General features: G+C 37.1%; 1 protein-coding gene across 1 annotated transcript in view; it reads right to left on the bottom strand.

Annotated features, from left to right (window-relative positions):
- Positions 1-19,002, bottom strand: part of RABGAP1L (RAB GTPase activating protein 1-like) — a 391,910-nt gene that overhangs the window by 157,001 nt on the left and 215,907 nt on the right. The window contains 2 exon segments of the mRNA XM_015566064.1: positions 755-829; positions 14,208-14,321. Coding sequence (XP_015421550.1) covers positions 755-829; positions 14,208-14,321 — 189 coding nt within the window.

The following is a 19,002-nucleotide window of genomic DNA, read 5'->3' as shown; positions in this document are numbered from 1 at the left end:
CACAATCTCTACTCCCTCCCTTTCTCGTCTTGCCTCCCCCAACCTCAATTATTTATGTCTTGGCAAAGCTACTGCCTCCTCCAGAAAGTCTTTCTGAAAGTTCTGGGTTGGATAGTTCTTCTATAATTCTCTTACTTTGTGTGTTGCTTTCACTAAGCACACTATAAGTTCTTTAATAAACATAAGGAAAATCAATAAAGACATAGAAATAAAAATAATAAGCATGTGCCTGCATTCTCTGTGCCCCACCCTGGACCATGAGGCCTTTGAGAGCACAAATCATAAATCACTCATATTTGTAATCCCACCCACTAGCCCAGGACTGACAACAGATGCTCAAGGAATATTCTGTTAAATAAAAGTGACTGAGAAGAAAGAGAGTATACAACAATAAGTCACAGAAAAGACAAAAGGCCTCCTTGTCACATTCCTTCATAATGGTCCTGAACCTGCTCATTTTGGGGCAGCTACATTGACTTCTTTAATTTTAGAGGGTTCTAGTTAAAAATAACTCCAAATAACCACTTTATTCCCTTCTAGCCAACAAAATTAATTCTAATGAGGAACTGTCCTGTTCTTGACTTCAAAAAGACTTCAGATCTCTTACTTTATCACCAAAGGTACGTTTCTAAAAAGATATGCCATGTGTCATCTCCATCAGGTAAATGGAAAATAAGGAGGGAGGACAAAACCAAGTAGAAAATAAACTAAACTTGGCAGCACCATACCATTTATCACATGGAAAATTACTTACATGCAGAAGCAATACAGCAGCAAGAAAAGACTGTCCTTGGCAGTACCCAATGTCTTCGTCGTAGACAGAGTAGGCCTGAAGAAAGGAGAGAGAAGTCTCATAAACATTCACAGACTTTCACTTAGGGGTTAACTCACATCAGGCTGCTGCTTGTTCTTGCCCATGCACTGTCACCACAGTTTCTCTGGTCCTTCACCGTGAATGCGTGGGTCATGATGGGGATCCCCATCTGTAAGCATCCCCAAAGAGGCAGCACCTTTCCTAAAGCAATTTTAGATGTACCATTATCCTCAGGTTCATCTTTAGCATTTGGAATAAAGAGATGCTCAGAGCACCTAAATTAATTTTAAAAGATCCATGTGGTTTGTCATCAGGCAAATGAGATCACGGGAGGCAGGCACTAGGGACTGGAGAAGGTGGGAAGTTCCTGAGTTGATGTGGGTTCTAGTGCACTCAACTTAATGTTGCTAAATCTGTAGTGAGGATCCTCTAATCTAATAGACAAGATAATCACTTTCTATAGCCTTCTCAAACATTTTCTAAGCTACTCTCCCACTTTCCAGAAGGCTAACGGGTAAAAATGACTCCTCCCATTTATTCCACTGGGGCAAAGCAGAAACATTTAGCTGGCATGTTTTACAGAATGGCTAACAGAGTCTCACAGATGTTCTGGATTCACAATCGTTAACATCATTCTAACCAAGATGGCAGGTACAGAACCAAAGAGGCCCATTCATAGCAAATCCAATGCTCCTGGGGAAACAGCTGTCATACCATTTAATTCAGCGTTCATATTTATCTTCAGAGGAAAGGAAACAAGGTTGTATGCATAATATATACCACTTAGCACTTCAAGCTGCTGGAGCATAACTTTTAAAGAAGATACTCATTAGAAGTTTTTAAGAAATTGACTCAGTTACTGTAGGCATGGTGTGCTGATCAAAGAGTAAAGAAATTAGTAAGCTTTTTTGTAAAAGTACAAAGAGTAAGTATTTTCACTTTTGAGGAACACATACATCTGTGGCATGTTTTGTGTTTTTTAAATATATTTTTATTGATTTCAGAGAGGAAAGAAGAGGGAGAGGGAGATAGAAACATCAGTATGAGAGAGAATCACTGACTGGCTGCCTCCTGCATGCCCCATCCTGGGGATCGAGCCCACAACCCAGGCATGTGCCCTGACTGGGAATAGAAACCAGTAACCTCCTGGTTCATAGGTTGATGCTCAACCATCGAGCCACGCTGGCTGGACTGTTTTTGTTTTTTTAAACCCCTTAAAATATAAAAACATTCGTAGCTCAAAGGAGGTACAAAAGCAAGTAGCATGGGTCACAGTTTACTGACCCATTCGGGTGCTCCTACATTTATTTCTAAAAGACAAACATCCCAGTTGTGCTGTTTGAGTCCTGGGCATGTATCCCAACTATGTGCTGGGCTTCATCTCAGTGAGAGGATTTCCATTTAATGTCCAGGGCAGTGATTATCAAAGATAATCAGGAAGGGTTACCATAGGGAGACTAAGTGTGCTATCTCCCAAATGCCAAAGAAGTCAGAGTACAGGGTCTAGAGCAGTGGTTCTCAACCTTCCTAATGCTGCGACCCCTTAATACAGTTCCTCATGTTGTGGTGACCCCCAACCATAAAATTATTTTCATTGCTATTTCATAACTGTAATTTTGCTACTGTTATGAATCGTAAATATCTGATATGCAGGATGGATTTTCATTCTTACAAATTGAACATAATTAAAGCATAGTGATTAATCACAAAAACAATATGTGTTTTCCAATGGTCTTAGGCAACCCCTGTGAAAGCGTCGTTCGACACCCCAAGGGGTCACAACCCACAGGTTGGCGACCCACAAGTTGAGAACCACTGGTCTAGAGCTCTTTTTTTACTTAAAAAGTTTTTACTGAAATATATAGCTTGTGTTCAATGAAATGCACACATTTTAATTGCACAATTCTTTGAGTTGGTTCATTTAGGTAACCCATCATTACAGAATATTTCCATCATTTCAGAATGTGCCTCAACGCCTCTCTGCAGTCAAACCCAGGCAAGTAATGATCTGATTTGATCACAATATATCAATATTATTAGCTTGGCATTTTAAAAAGAATTTCATATAAATGGATTTATATAACATATACTCTTTTGTGCCTGGCTTCTTTTACTCAGCATAATGTTCCTGAAATTCTGTCATATTACTGCAGGTATCAGTAGCCCATTCCTTTTTATTGCTGAGTAGTATACCACTGCATGAATATCCCACAATTTGTTTATCAACTCTCCCATTGATTGAACATTTGTTGTTGTTTTTTCCCATTTTTTACTAGTATGAATAAAGTTGTTTTGTATACACAAGGTTTTTTGGTGGATATAGGTTTTCATTTTCACTAGGTAAATACCTAGAGTGGAAGGTCAGGGTTCAAATAATAAGTGAATGTTTAAGTTGATAAAAAATACCAAACTGTTTTCCAAAGTAGTGGTACAATGATTACAGCAATACAGCTAAGTAGGAGTACTCAGTGCTTCACATCCTTGTCCATACTTGATATTGCCAGTCTCCTTCCTTTTATTTATTCCTGTGGTTCTGACTTGCATTTTCTTGATGGTTAATGATGTGGAGCATATCAAGTGCTTTTAGGCAATTAATACATATTCGTTTGTGACTGTCTTTTATTATTGATTCCTAAGACTTCGTTCAGTTTACAAACCCATTGTTAGACTGCATTGCCAGTATTTTCTCCCAGTCTGTGCCCTGCCTTTTCCTTTTCTTAATGGCATCTTTTGAAGTACTACTGTTCTCTTTTAACCTTCTTCTGCTAATGATGATATTATCACACACTCTCCTAATGAGAGAAAAATTAGACCATGAAATCACTATCTAATGAATCTGAAAAGAGCTTTTCTTCATTATCATCAGTTGCCAGAGCTCTGGTGAATTTTAAAAATTAAAAGATAAATTAACATTCTTTTACTTTTTAAATGTTCTTTGCTTTATACAGTTATATTTCTGATTGCTTCATTTGTACTTGTACCCAGAGCTCATGGGTGTGTGTGTGTGTGTGTGTGTGTGGTATATTGGGTGTGTGTTAGGAGTTGGAAGAAGGATTGCAGACAGAGAACAGAGGAGAACAAAGCTGAAGAAGAGGGAGAAGGTTCTAATATTATCTCTATTTGCAGCATTTCTGGTGGTGCTCCGTCACTGCCTTTTTCATGAACACAGAATCCTGGGATTTGCTGATGACAGAGCATGTTGCATGAGTGATAAATAGATATTCAATGCTTTCCCTTCCCCATGAAAGATGTGTAAGTGGAGGATTCCTTAGATCTCTGGATCTCCAAAAGTCTATCATTTTTCATCAACGCTGATGTCACTTTGACAAATGTTGGATCCATCATTACATAAATATATTTAACATTTATTGAGAAGTGTGCTATTTATATGCTTGTTTGTGCTACAAGAGAAGTTCAATAAAAAAATCAAGGTTGCCCTGGCCAGTGTTTCACAATGGTTAGAGCATAACCCCTACACTAAAGGGTTGCCGGTTCAATTTCCAGTCAAGGGCACATACCTAGGTTGCAGGTTCGATCTCCAGCCCCAGTTGGGTACATGTGGGAGGCAACCAATTGATGTGTCTCTCTCACGTTGATGTTTCTCTCTCTCCCCTCTCCCTCCCTCCCTTACACTCTATCTGAAAATCAATGTAAAAACTATTCTTGGATGAGGATTAACAAAACAACAACAAAAAGAACGAAATCAAGGTTCACCACAAATGAGAGATGGTATGAAGTCAGCGAGTCCACAGACTACTCTCTCACCAGAGAGCTGAGGATAACAGTGCAAATCAGTCTGCATTTATCTTACTTTCCACTTGTTTTATAGTTTTGGGTTAGGTTAGTAGGAAAAATGACTTTTTCAGAGGCCACCTACTAAATTGATTTTACGATTCACAGTTTGAAACATAGTGTTCTAGCAAGTTCTTTTGCTTGGAGTTCTTCCAAGCACTGCTAGTCTAAGCCTTCTCCAACTGAACTAAAGTGAATCCTTTCCCTCTACTCAAAACATGCCTCTCTTTGCACCAAACCTCTCCCCACTCCTCACTTTACTTGCTTCTCTGGCCAGACTCCTGTTCAGTCTGACTTTTAGATGACACTTGCAGGTGATAAATAAATGCTAAGTCTGATGGGAAATGAGATATTTACATAGTTACAAATGACCTTACACAAAGTACTTGCTAATTACAAAGAGAAACAAGTAACTTTATAGTGCAGAAGGCTGATAAATAACATCTTATTTATGTGATCAAAGTGAGCAGTCAGCAATAATGCAACAGTGTGCTCCCTGCGAGGAACAGGTCATCTCTTCTGTTAGTCCTGCCAAAGATATATAACCCAAATCCAACCATGAGGAAGCATCAGACAAACCCAAATGGGGGGGCCAGTCTAGAAAATGACTGGCCTGTAATCTTCCAAAGTGCCAACAGGAAAGTGAAGGGAGGAGTGAGATGCTGTTTCAGACAGAAGGAAATCAAGGAGACACGACAACTAAATGAAATGTGTGAGTCTGAACTAGCTCCTTTTCTGTAAAGAACATTATTTGGACAATTGGTCTAAAGCTTAGGCAGAAGCAATATATCAATGCTACGTTCATGATTTCTAGGTTCTATTACAGTTATGTGGGAGAATATTCTTGCTTGTTAGAAAACACCCTGAGGTACTTGGGGGTCAGTGTGGCACCATAATGGCAAATCACTCTCAAATAGTGGAAAACACCAAACTCCAGTACTTACAACATTCCTGCAGGTTTGAGATTGTTTAAAAAATATATAGACATGGAAATATACATATGTACATAGATTTGACAGAATCATTTTGTCTGTTGATTGTAATAATAAAATATTGAGGCTTTAAAAATGGTTATTAAGTTTGTCCTATATGCTGGTAAAAGCAGAGTATCTACATAAGCTGTGAAAATAGGTTCACTGACATGAAATAATCTAAATACTGGTGATGATAAACATAGAGGCTAGATGTACTCACTGATACTCACTCACAAAGCCATTTTCTTATCTAACAGAGCTGGCAAGCTTCCTAGATGTAACTTTCCTTTTATATAACACTTCAAAAAAAAGGCCCTTGGCAACAATTTAGAACTGAACTGATATACTTGTGTGGTTGTTTTTTTTAAAGAAGGAAATGTAAAATAACTAGACTACCATAACCTTAAAAAATTGCCTCTATTAAAAGTGAACTACTGTGTGATAATGGTAAGTTACTCAGAGTATTTCTTTTACATTCTTGGACTTTTGATTTAAAAAATATAATACATAAAGGCTATCCTCAACAAAGTCTCTAAAATTAAGCAACAGCCGTAATCTTAGGAAATTATCCTGAATAATCTGTGTGAATAAAATTACTTTACAGAAGAAAAAAGTGATAGAAATAAAGAGCTCTTTTAGAGTTTCTATATATTAAACGTTATCTAAAATATCAGTATGATGACCATGAAAATATGTCTCCCAGATCTCCATCAATGGGGATGTAATTAGCAGAGGGTCTCCACTGCTGTGCTCTGAAACCCATCCTGCATTTGCACCTGAGCCACACTTCGCAAGGTTTGCTCCCAGCCAATGACTGAGCACAGCAAGAACACATAGATAGGCCAGCTTTCGGCAGATGTGGGACCTCACAGGCAACTGTGGCTGAGGACTCCCCACTGGCCTTGCCAAACTTTCCTTCGAAGAACCCTAGAGTCTTAGACACTTCCATCCAACTTTCCTCCCTCTCTTCTTCCCTTGGGGTCAGACGAGCACTGGAGTCCATGTTCTCCTAGCTCTCCCCTTCCCCCTACCACATCCCCCCATTTTCTCTTACAGGCATTTCCCCTGAATATATTGCTTACATCTTTAATCCTGTGTTGTTACAAGTTTCTTAGAAAACCTAAGATAACACTGTCAGTTTCATGAGTCAAGACCTCTGAGTTAATTATATTGACTCTGTGTAACTAGTACTGCACTCTGCTCTCTGAGACAGAAAAAAGTCAGAGGTAGCCTCTTCCCTCAAAGACTGAAATGAAACTAATCAGGTGATGTTCAAAACATAAACCATAATAATGGTCTAAATTTCAGAAAGTATTTTTAATCTGTAAATCACTGTGGGTAGAAGTGGGTAGGACAAGCTTCACAAGGGAAGTGGGCACCAAGATCTGGACAGATGGGGAGGAGGTGGAAAGCAATTCAGATTCACACCCTTCCCAGGTCTTTAAAAGATGCAGGAAGAGGTCTGGTTAAGGAGGAGGCTTTAGAGTTATAAAGATATTGCCAACTGCATAATAATTAGTAAACAGGAAACAGGTCCCCATAATTCCATAACTAATTCACTCAGAAATAACTGCGCGTTTATTGTTTAGGATAGTGAAGGCATCTGAATCTAGAATAGAAATAGATCTCTATGGTGTAAAAATCCATAAATGCAGGAGGCGCCATAAGCAGCATTTCATGTGAAGGCTCCTTGTGCTATGTCTTTACAGGTTCATTTTGTTCTTCCTTTTTCTCTATTTTAAAAAGTAATCTAACTTCTTATCTTCCTCAAAGAGTACTGTTTTTTATTTCAAAAGTTGCTATAATCAAGCCCATAGGGTAAACACTAATCTCTGTACTCTGATTTTAAACATTTTGTATCATCCTTAGAATCCCACCATTTCCTTTCTATATTCCATAGTCATGGTGTGATGGCTTCAATTAGCCTTTCAGTTGAAAGACCACAGGCTCCACAGAAACTACAAAGCTATTTCAAGGAAAGCTTATAGGACCAAGCACACAAAGGAAATTTTAAATTCTCCTCAGATACTCTCAAAAGCATTATAGATCGGTCATTCTCTTTCCAGGACTCCAGCTTCACAACCCTGACCTTTTCACGGTTACAGTTTCAGAAGAAAAATCCATTATTTAAAATAACATCCTATCTTCTTAGTTGAGCTCTGACTCAGAAAGTCTATCCTATTAATATGTATATTAAAGAGGACCACAAAATTTAAACACGAAGCTAATCCGTTATGAAGGACTTTAGTGATACTAACAAACATAAAATGTTTTTGAGATATTGTAAGCAAGAGTTAAGCATGAACACACACACACACACACGCCATGAAGCTTCTTTATATGTGTATGTATATATGTGTGAGTGTGCATTTGCTGTTTTGAATGGCTATAAACATTGCCCTTGGCAATGTAGCAGAATTAGACAATTCTAAAATGGAAAATGTGAAATGGATGATTTAAAGGAAGGAATAGAACTAAGTAAAACTCTTACTCTGAGAGATTAAGATTTATCAGTATGCTAATCTGGTACCCTCGTTATCCCAATGTAAACAAAAGGATCATGAAAATTTCCCCACTCCCCTAGAAAAATCTGAAATTGTTAACCAATTACTTGTGTACCAAAACGTTTGAGGGGAACATTGTGAAAATTTGATCACTCCTATTTCTTCATGGGAGCTAAATAATGTCTCAAAGAAGTGGAAATTTTGGGAAAAGTGGCCTGCAAAAATACTGAGAATATAAATGAGCAGAGATTTCAATAGTTTCCTAATGTCAAGGACACGGCTGAAGGAGGACCGACCAAAGAAGAAGGTCTCTAGTAAATGCCTCAGGATTTTAGTCAAGATCCTGGAAAGGTCTCTATACAAGAAAAAGTCAAACCTGAATCAAAGAGTTCCCTCCCCCACCTCCCACAAATACTCCATCTTCCTACCAGAGGAACAAGGAATCTACTCTGGAATAAACATCATCTAAACCTTTATAATTCTCATATAATCCAGAATTCTATTAAAAACAATCAAGCATGAAGAAAACATGAGAAAGTAAATAAAAATCAAAAGAAATAAGAATATATTCATAGGACATCAGTTATTGTACTTTAAATAAAATAATAAAAATAAGAACAGCCTGACCAGTGTGGCTCAGTGGCTGAGCGTTGACCTATGAATTGGGAGGTTACAGTTCTATTCCTGGTCAGGGCACATGCCTGGGTTGTGGACTCAATCCCTAGTGGAGGTTGTGCAGGAGGCAGCCAATCAATGATTCTCTCTAATCATTGATGTTTCTATCTCTCTCCCACTCCCTTCCTCTCTGAAATCAATGAAAACATATTTTTAAAAAAATAAAAGCAGATAGCAATGAAATAGAAAGCAAACATTGAACAAATAAAATCAACAAAGCCAAAGTTGATTCTTTGAAAAACTAATAAAATTAGCATAATATCAATTCAATGGAACACCAATCAAAATCTTCAAAGGTGTTTTGTTCCCCCTCCAAAACTTCCAAGCTAACTTTAAAATATGAACCTACAAAGGACCAGATAGTAAAAACAATTTTGACGCAAAACGAAGTTGTAGGCCCAACAATACAAGATAACAAGACATTATAAAGCTACTATCATTATAATAGTGTGGCACTGGTGCAAAGATATCTAAATAGATCAATAGAATAAAATGGTTCAGCCAAAACACACACACACACACACACACACACACACACAAACAAAGAACACACACACAACAAAAAACCCAGAATTTTTAAGAGATTTATGCACTCCCATGTTTATTGCACTATTATTCACAATAGCCAAGATATAGAAACAACCTAAGTGCCCATCGATGGATGAATGGATAACAAAATGTGGTGTATATACATACTTATTCAGCCAGAAAGGAGGGTAACCTGCCATTTGAGACAACACGGAAGGACCTTGAGAACATTATGCTAAGTGAAATAAGTCAGACAGAAAAATGACAAATACTATATGATATCACGCATATGTGGAATCTTAAAAAAAAAAGTCAAACTTGAAAACCAAGTGTGAAATGATGTTTACCAGGGAGTGGGGGTGGGGAGACTAAGATTGATATTCATGAAGGGTACAAATTTGCAAAGAGTAGATATTAGCCTTAGAGAGCTTATGCACAATATAATGAATATAGATAATATATTATTACAATCATGAAACTTGCTAATAAGACACAAAAAATTAATTATCCAACCACTAAAAAGATAAGATAATTATGTAATGTGATAGAGATGCTAAATATTGCTACAATGGCAATCATATTATAATACAGAAATGTATCAAATTAAGACACTGTGTACTTTAAATATGCAGTGAGTATAATTATGTCAAACATATTCAGTAAAAAAAGAAAAGAAATACAACTCCTGCTCCCACTCCCAAAAAAGAAAGAATGGCCCAGATACAAACCCACATATACATGGATCTAACTTATAAAAAGGATGCTGTAGCAATACAGTAGGGGAAAGAATAGTTGTTTAAAAATAACTATGGATCAATTAGAGATACATATGGGGCGGGGGGTAATGAACCTTGACTTCTACCTCATCCAAAAACCAACTCTAGATAGATCATAATTCCAATGTAAAAAGCAAAAGTATAAAATGTCTAGATACATCAGAGAATATTTTCATGACTTTAGATTAGACAAATACTTCTTAAACAGGATACCAAAACACTAACCATAAAATACGTGATTAATAAAGTGGGCCTCACTTTTTTAATAGCTTCTATTCATCAAAAGATACCATTAATAAAGTGAAAAAGAAAGCTCATCAAAAGAAGTTATCTAAAAGTAAGTCACTAAATGTATTCCATTTCAGGTGTTCCTGAAACACACACCCAAACACAACAGCAGAAAGCCAGGTAAATATTCAAAGTTAAATCACACTCCCTTATAGCTTTAGTATTGAGAGATAGAATACCTGACATAGGAATTCATCTGTTATATTTTAGGAAAACTTTGAAAACAACATTAAGAATCATAGCAAATTGGAAGTAGAATAATCTTATCAGACCCCATACTCTCATTAGGAGCAAATCTGAAAAGTGGTTTTCCTCCAAATCTTAGGTTTTTCTGGGGAAGCATCCGGACCAGAACCAGATCTCCTGATGCTCAGTCCTTTAAACTGCACCAACCTGTCACCCAACAGAAAACAGATTTACATCATATGTAAATTAGAAAAGTGCTAAAGACACCTGGGATGGTATCACATTTTTCTTCCTTTGAAGGACACTATTTTAAAACATGTTATTGAAAGACAGAAAGGAGGAAGGGTGGAAGGGGAGCCCAAACCTTTACATATTCAGAATCCTATGAATTCTACTATTATACCTCCAGTTCAACTCCACACATAAATTTATGACAACATAAGAATCTTTGAACCATTTTGATTTCCTCCTACTGTGAAAATGATATTAAAAGGCAAAAGCTGAAACTGACAGGGCCATTAAAACATGACAGCAGGTTTTTAACTGTGTTCCCTCTAACCTGACAGTTCAGGCCATTTCTCATCTCACCAGAGCCACAGAAAACTTCAGGTACAAAGTCAGACTCTTGTATCCTTGAAACCAGCGTTGGTTTCAATACTTATTGTAATTGAAATTCTCTTAATTTCTGTCTCAATTTAAGAGCAGAGCATACTGTAACTCTCGTACAGGCCTTACGGGTAAGGAGTTGTCAGAAATAAATGAGGTAGTAAGTGTGAAAGCACTCTGTAAATGTGAAATTATTATAAGGCACATGGAGGCACTGTATTAAAAAAAGGTTTATATGGGTGTTGCTGATGTGAATAAGATGCACTATTCTTAGTGATGCAGCATTAGATGCTGATGCTGATCCTTTACAATCAGGAGTAAGACATGGATGTCTACTCTCATGCTTCATTTTAACACTATAATAGAGGTTCTGGCCAGTGCGGTAAGACAGGAAAAAGAATAAGAAAAAAAGAAATTGGTAAGAAGAAGCAAAACTGTCATTATTTCAAGATTATATAACAAAACGGCTGATTTTAGATCAATGTATTATGAATGTTTATTTGGTTTTGTGCAAGGTATCCAGAATGTAAACTCAAAGGTATACTGCTGAGTGTGTGAAGTATAATGTTGGATATTATTCTAGAAATTAAAATGATAGAACAGGTAGGTCAGACTCTGTGGCCTGAAAGTCACATACAATAGCTTTTGGGGACATGGGGCGGCCATAAAATGAAAGACTATGGTTCAAACTAAATGCAAAAAGCAAAGGAAACAGGGTGTACAAACTTGAGAATACTCAAGTCTAAATTTTTCATAAGTATGCTGTGCAATTTGTGAGTTATCACCACCACCTGAGCTTCCCTTTATGAGCACTTGACTGCTAATTCATGGTAGGACTCCAGTGAATTTTGGTTTCTAAAACATTTTCCGATATGTTCATCTCTGCTCTCCTCCATTATCAAAGACTGTTGTAAACTTATGTTTAAGTAATTCATATTTTAGTACAATATTATAACCCTCAGCAATTTATATTTACTATCTTGAATTTTAAAATGTTTTTAATGTGGTTCCTTTGTTCTCTGCAATTTTTACAAAATTTAGTGCAATTTAGTCAGCAATTAAGGTATCTTAGCGCTACATTTTTATAATATTCTTTACCCAGAAACAGCTTTTAAAACTGTCTAATTGCCATGGACAGACAATAATGCAGTGAAGGTCTTGGGAGATCTGTAATACTTTCAACAATAAACATAAATTTTTAAAACTAATCATGTTTCAAAATCTACATTGATAAAAATCTAGTAAAATGGCTACATGAGTGAGTTACTAATGAATATTTTTTAATGAATTCAAGGTTGGATTATTATCCTGCAATATCAAAGAAAGGAGTAGCAAGTATTTAAATTTACCAACTGTTTAACTTTTATTTTTGTGTTTAGTAATTTTTCAGATATTTCCCTCTCTCTAAATATTACATAATGAGGCAAATACTGTTTTTAGTACAATAGAGTAAAACTAAGTCAGAGGCTGCAAGCACATGGAGCCATCTGTTTAGTTATGTGAAAAAAATACCGAGCATCAATCAGAGAAAAATTGAGGGAAAAGTCACTGATAGGTTGGAAACATAGTCAACGCTAAGCGGAAAATGTTGTTCTATATCCTGTAAGCCAGGCCCTTCTACATAAACTTAGAAACTGCATACATTTTGATATCTGCCTTACACAAGCCAGAAGCTAATTAGCCTGTAGAATTTCAAAACAGTTAGAAAATATTTTTAATAATTACCTTTTCCTGTTACAAGCATATAATAAATACATTATACATTTTTTTTGTGGTGTTGGATGGTTTTGACATTTTTAAAACTAAAAGATGTATCACTTTCTAGAAATCAGTACATTCTCAGGTTTTCAGTTATTTATGCACTTCTAGTTCTGAATGATACATCCATATAAAAATAGATTTCTGATCAGTGTATATATTTATAATCCTCAAAAATAAGGCCATCAGGAGACAAGAAAAGATAATATAGACTAAACAAGACAGGAGTGAGCGGAGGGCTAACCCACAAACATGCAAGGATGACTTTACTGAAAGCTGAGCCAGCCCTTTGCACAATTAAATATCAATCCTGCTTGGTTAGCATATGCAGGCAAGTGTTTTTATAAGCACCATTTAAAAAACAGCAAATATACAATGATGTCGATATGTGAGTATACTTCGATTACCTACTGGCTCATCTCTGATGCTCAAAAGGCTAAATCTGATTATTGAGGAACTGGTTATCTAACTTACAAATTAGCCAAATTTCTCCATATTTTTACAAGATTTTTGGAAAGTTCACTGTTTGTTCATCTCTATCGCAATGGTAGATGAGGATAATGCTGAGTATACCCATCACACATTATAGGGCAACTTAAGTGTGAGGAAAGGGGCAACTTTGTTTAATGCTTTCATAATTTTGAGTCTTTGGCCTCGCTTAGCATCGACAATATGAGGAGTTAACTTCATATAATGACTAAAAAGGTCATTCTGCATTTCTGATATGACCTAGAGAAACAAATAATAGTCTAATGAGTATTTTCCACTAACAGAGACAGAATATTTTGTACCCAAGCATATGTACTGAATGCTAGGAAACAGTTTTCTTCCAGGCCTACCACCCATGAGGGAGAAGAAAGATTTCAAAATGGGACATACAAACTGCACGAAGACGAACGCTGTGATAACACAGATTATATCAATAACAGGTGCCACAATACTTAATCCTGCTTACTGTCAAAAATCGAGACAACTATCACGTTATCTTGTCAGAAGGGCAGGGAGATGGGGACTCCACTGAGCGTTTACTGCAGTGGCCTGAAGAGGACCTTCTGTTCCCTTTTGTTTGCAGCAGAGCCAAACTGAGGCTATACTGTGCCTCTTCCTCACAAGTGGGCACTGAACACGCAGCCAAAAAGATACCTCAGGACCTAGGACTGAGGGTCTGGCAGTTTCCATGTAAAGCAGAGAACATGCACAGAGCACATAAGAAAGGAAGACGGTAAGAAATCTCAAACTCCTTCAGATGGGTTCCTGAAAGATAGTCTATAAAATCCATTAGAAAACCTGAGGCCGAGGGTCCTACCTTGCAGATCTTGTAGAGCGATTCCTGGCCATCTCCTCCTGTGTCTTTAAAGTAATCATGTGCAGGGAAGGTCCGATGAATGTCTCGAGTGATAACACTCTCCTGGGCGGAGTCCTTAAAGAAAAAATTGAAATTTCTTTTTAATTATGAAAGCTAACACATATACATGGTAAAAGAAAAGTCAAACAGCACATAAAAAGTATGCCTCTCCCATCAATGCCTTCCACCCAAGAACTTAGTCTCTCTGGAATATTCCTTATCAGTACATGCAAATGTATTTCATTCTCTCTAAGAGCAGCTACTTAAAAGAATGAGGTACATTGGATTTGGATATCTTATTTATTTATTTATTTATTTATTTATTTATTTATTTATTTATTTATTGAGAGAGGAAGGGAGATGGGGAGAAAGAGAAAGACAGAGACAGAGACAGAGAAATATTGATTGGTTGCCTCCCATACGCACCCTGACCGGGGATCGCACCCGCAACCTGGGCATGTGCCCTGACTGGGAATCGAACCCACTACCTTCCAATGTATGAGATGATGCTCCGAACAATTGAGCCATACCAGCTAGGGCAGTTATGGCAAACCTATGACACGCGTGTCAGAGGTGACACGTGAACTCATTTTTTTGGTTGATTTTTCTTTGTTAAATGGCATTTACATATATAAAATAAATATCAAAAATATAAATCTTTGTTTTACTATGGTTGCAAATATTAAAAAATTTCTATATGTGACACGGCACCAGAGTTAAGTTAGGGTTTTCAAAATGCTGACATGCCGAGCTCAAAAGGTTCGCCATCACTGAGCTAGGGCTATCATAACTTATTTAATATTCCCCTAATAATAATTGTTTTTGCATTTTTTCTATTTATATTACAAATAATATCACTAGAAACATTTTTATCCATATGTTCAAGAATAGGTTCGTTAAAGTGGACTTGCTAGGTCAAGGACATATATATTTCCTTTTTAAAAAAAATATATTCCCATTGATTTCAGAGAAGAAGGGAGAGGGAGTGAGAGAGAGAAACATCAATGATGAGAGAGAATCATTGATCAGCTGCCTCCTGCATGCCCGCAACTGGGAACAGAGCCTGCAACCCTGGGAATGTGCCCTTGACTGGAATCGAACCCAAGACCCTTCAGTCTGCAGGCCAATGCTCTAGCCACTGAGCCAAACCGGCTAGGGCATTATTAGTATTTCCATTTTTTATAAAGTTGCTTTCCCTCCAGAGTTGTGCCCAATACATACAAACTGTAGGAAGAGTGTTTCTCCACACCCCACAATACCACCTGGTATCTACCTTTGTAATTGTGGACAATATAATAACTGAAAAGTCAAACCACAGTAATTTAAAAAAGTAAAGTATTATCTATCTTTTCCCCCTGCGAGGTTAATCCCCCAACTTATTCCAGAAAATAAAAAGCCCCAAAACTACTATATTAAGATGACAAATGATTTTTAATATATATATATACACACACATATATATATATAGTTATTTTTTTCCAGATGTAGAATCCAAAAGCTCCAAATTGAGTAAAATTCTAAGCCTTATGAAAAAATGATTAATGATTCACTTGATTTTATTTCATTTCTGTAAAGATGGTTAGTTTTATCTGTTTACATGTCAAGAAGATGTGTTGGGACAATGTCTAGCAACCCTGATGATGGAAATATTTCACATAATTTAAGGATACCTTAATGAATGCCACAGAAAATTAAAAATATTTGTTTAATGTCTTGCTTCCATAAAGATTTGAACAAATCCCCTTTCAGTTTAAATCCAGGGAGGAAAAGAATGTTTAATATATGAGTTACTTTAATGAATGGTATTTCCCTTTGCTCTCTAGCTGAGACGTGCATAAAGGAAGTAGCTGTGTGGCTCCAAGTGAAGCCAGTGCCTTGTCTTGATGCCTTTTTCATTTCAGCTGCTATTTCATGCTGGGTGGTAATTAGATCTTCTATCACATAGAGAAAGGACACGGACTGAAAAGTTCCACATTTGCTAGCAAACACCAAACATATTGCAAATCAGTCCAGAGAAAATTCTAATGGCTTACAGGAATGGAATGTTAGAGTTGAATAAAAATGAAACTTAAAAAAATAGCATAACTTAAGAAAAAGCACACATAGAAAGTTTATATTTATCAAGGTAAAGACAGTTTCTACTGATAAAGAATACTTTAGGGTGAGGTGGGCATTGAACAAGGTGAATGAATATGAAGGTAATGTATAAAGAGAGTCACTATGAAATGTAAGTTCTACTTGGTCTGGTCTAGAGAAGAAGGAGGGAGTCTGGTACCAGGTAGAAGAAAGTTTTCACTGTCCAGGTGTTTTCCAAGAGAAGGGTTCTCTTTCCATACAGTAATCGTTTCCACTTACAAACTATTTGAAAAGATAACCAATGAAAATGTTATCACTACCGTTGCTGGACTATTTCAAGAGCAAACATATGCCGAGTGGATAACTCTTTTTAGCAGCTTTCAAGATGTTAAAGAGAGAAATCATTGAACTATATTCCCTAGTAACTGCCTACTCATTTGGCATCATGCTGTGTTTAAATGGTACAAACAATCTGATTAAGTAAAAGGGAAATTGGTCAGTAATTTCAAGAAAGTAATTTTGCTTAAGATTGAGTAATTTCTTTCTATGCATATGTGAATCTTCCTTGTTTTTTTAAAGAGGCAAAAATCAAATGAAATTACAATTCATAAACTTTTCCTTACTTAACAAACTTTCCCTTTCTAGGGTTACCTTTAAATACTTTCTGCACTTGTGTGCTTCTAGAGTTTTCTTCCTACATATTGATCTCAGTTTCTAAGGGAATAATTTCTGGAACTTCACTTTATAGACTAAATAACTATTGTTACATTGTCCATTGGAAGTAAAGGTCAAGATATACAGTAGACTCTTATAGACTAAAATGAATGAAATTGTGTACTAGACTAGAAAAATAATCATTTTTTAAGCTAAAGCTAATTACCCATATTGTTGAGAGCAGGAACAGTACATATGTATGTGTGTGTGTGTGTGTGTGTGTGTGTGTATTTTTTTTCCAGGAATCCACACCTAATTCCCCAAATTCATTCACTCCCTCACCCATTCAACAAATATTAGAGACAGGGAGTCACCCAACCTAACTCTCAAAGAAGGATAAAACAACTGTTCTCTTTGATATTCATTACTTTCTTTTTAGTCTTATTCAAATTATATTTGTCATTTTTACAAAAAGTAAAATGTATAGAGAGGACAAAAAAAGAGGCCAAATAATTCGCCATCCTATGATAAAACGGTAATATGCAAATAGACCGAACAGTGGAATGACCGGTCGCTATGACTTGCCCTGACCACCAGGGGGCAGCTCCTGCATTGACTGTCTGCCCCCTGGTGGTCAGTGCACGTCATAGTGACCAGTCATTCCACCGTTCGGTCTATTTGCATATTAGCATTTTATGCCTGCAGGATCAGGCCAAAACCGGCTCTCCGCCATCCCAAGGGGTCCCAGATTGCAAGAGGGTACAGGCCAAGCCAAGGGACCCCACTGGTGCACGATAGGGACTGGGGAGGGACACGGGAGGTTGGCTAGCCAAGGAGGGACTGTGGGAGGGCTCCAGGGCATGTCCGGCCTTTCACTCTCAATCCCAATCAGCCGGACCCCAGCAGCAAGTTAACCTACGGGTTGGAACGTCTGCCCCTTGGTGGTCAGTGCATGTCATAGCGAGCAGTTGAGTGGCCTCAGCATATCATTAGCATATTACGCTTTGATTGGTTGAATGGATGACCAGATGACCAGCCACTTAGCACATTAGGCTTTTATTATATAGGATGGCTAAAAACATTGTAGAGCACAACCAAAACTGATAGGTCATTTTCTTGGAGGGTCCCATGAGAAGAGTCTCCTTAAGTCCTGCCAACCATGTTCAGAATGAAGAGAGGGAAGTCACTCCTTCATGAGCAGCTACTTCTCCTGTATCCAGAGACTGACAACTTGACCCAGCATTTACTTTCCTGTAAATGCATCTTGAATTCTGATCCTCAGGCCATGATGGTGGATTACTAGCTTTTGGAGCCAGATGAGCTCATTGGTTCTATTTCTGGCTAGTCTACTTGATACCTATGAAATCTGACAACTTATTTAATCTCACTTAGCATTAGTTTCCTCATCTGTGAAATGGGATAACACCAAACTCATGTTGTCTAGAATAAAATAATGTGTATCCAGTGCTTAGTACACTGCATACTATAAACTGAGTACTAGAGAAAGAAAAAAACGAAAATAATTATTATTCCCCCTTTCCTCAAGAATCACATTTAACTGTTTAAATATTTTGGTGAACATACATTTTAGATATCTTTCTGTATTTGTACACACTAAATAATAAAGTAAATAACTGTTCTTTGGATATCATGAACATGATTATGAAACCAATTTCCTTAGAATTTTGAGCATGACGACATAATGCATACATGCCCTGTTCTGAATTTCTTGTCCTGTATGTTATGTGTCCTAAATTATCCTTGTTTCTATTAATCCATGAATAAAAGCAAAAGTAGACAGTCAGTTGGCCTGGAGGTCAAATCCCCCCCCACCCCAGTGTTACCTACAACAATCAAGGCTTAACTACAACAAGACTGCACACAAAGACCACTAGGGGGTGCCCCAAGAAAGCATAAAAAATGCGGAGACAAAGAAACAGGACACAAATGACAGAACTGGAGGAAAGCAAAATGCTGGATATAGAGTTCAAAACCACACTTTTAAGGTCTCTCAAGAACTGTCTAG

The sequence above is a fragment of the Myotis davidii genome, unplaced genomic scaffold, assembly GCF_000327345.1.
Source record: "Myotis davidii unplaced genomic scaffold, ASM32734v1 scaffold580, whole genome shotgun sequence".
Taxonomy (NCBI): Eukaryota; Metazoa; Chordata; class Mammalia; order Chiroptera; family Vespertilionidae; genus Myotis; species Myotis davidii.
The sequence above is the reverse complement of the archived record's forward strand: the minus strand, read 5'-3'. Positions and strand labels throughout refer to the sequence as shown.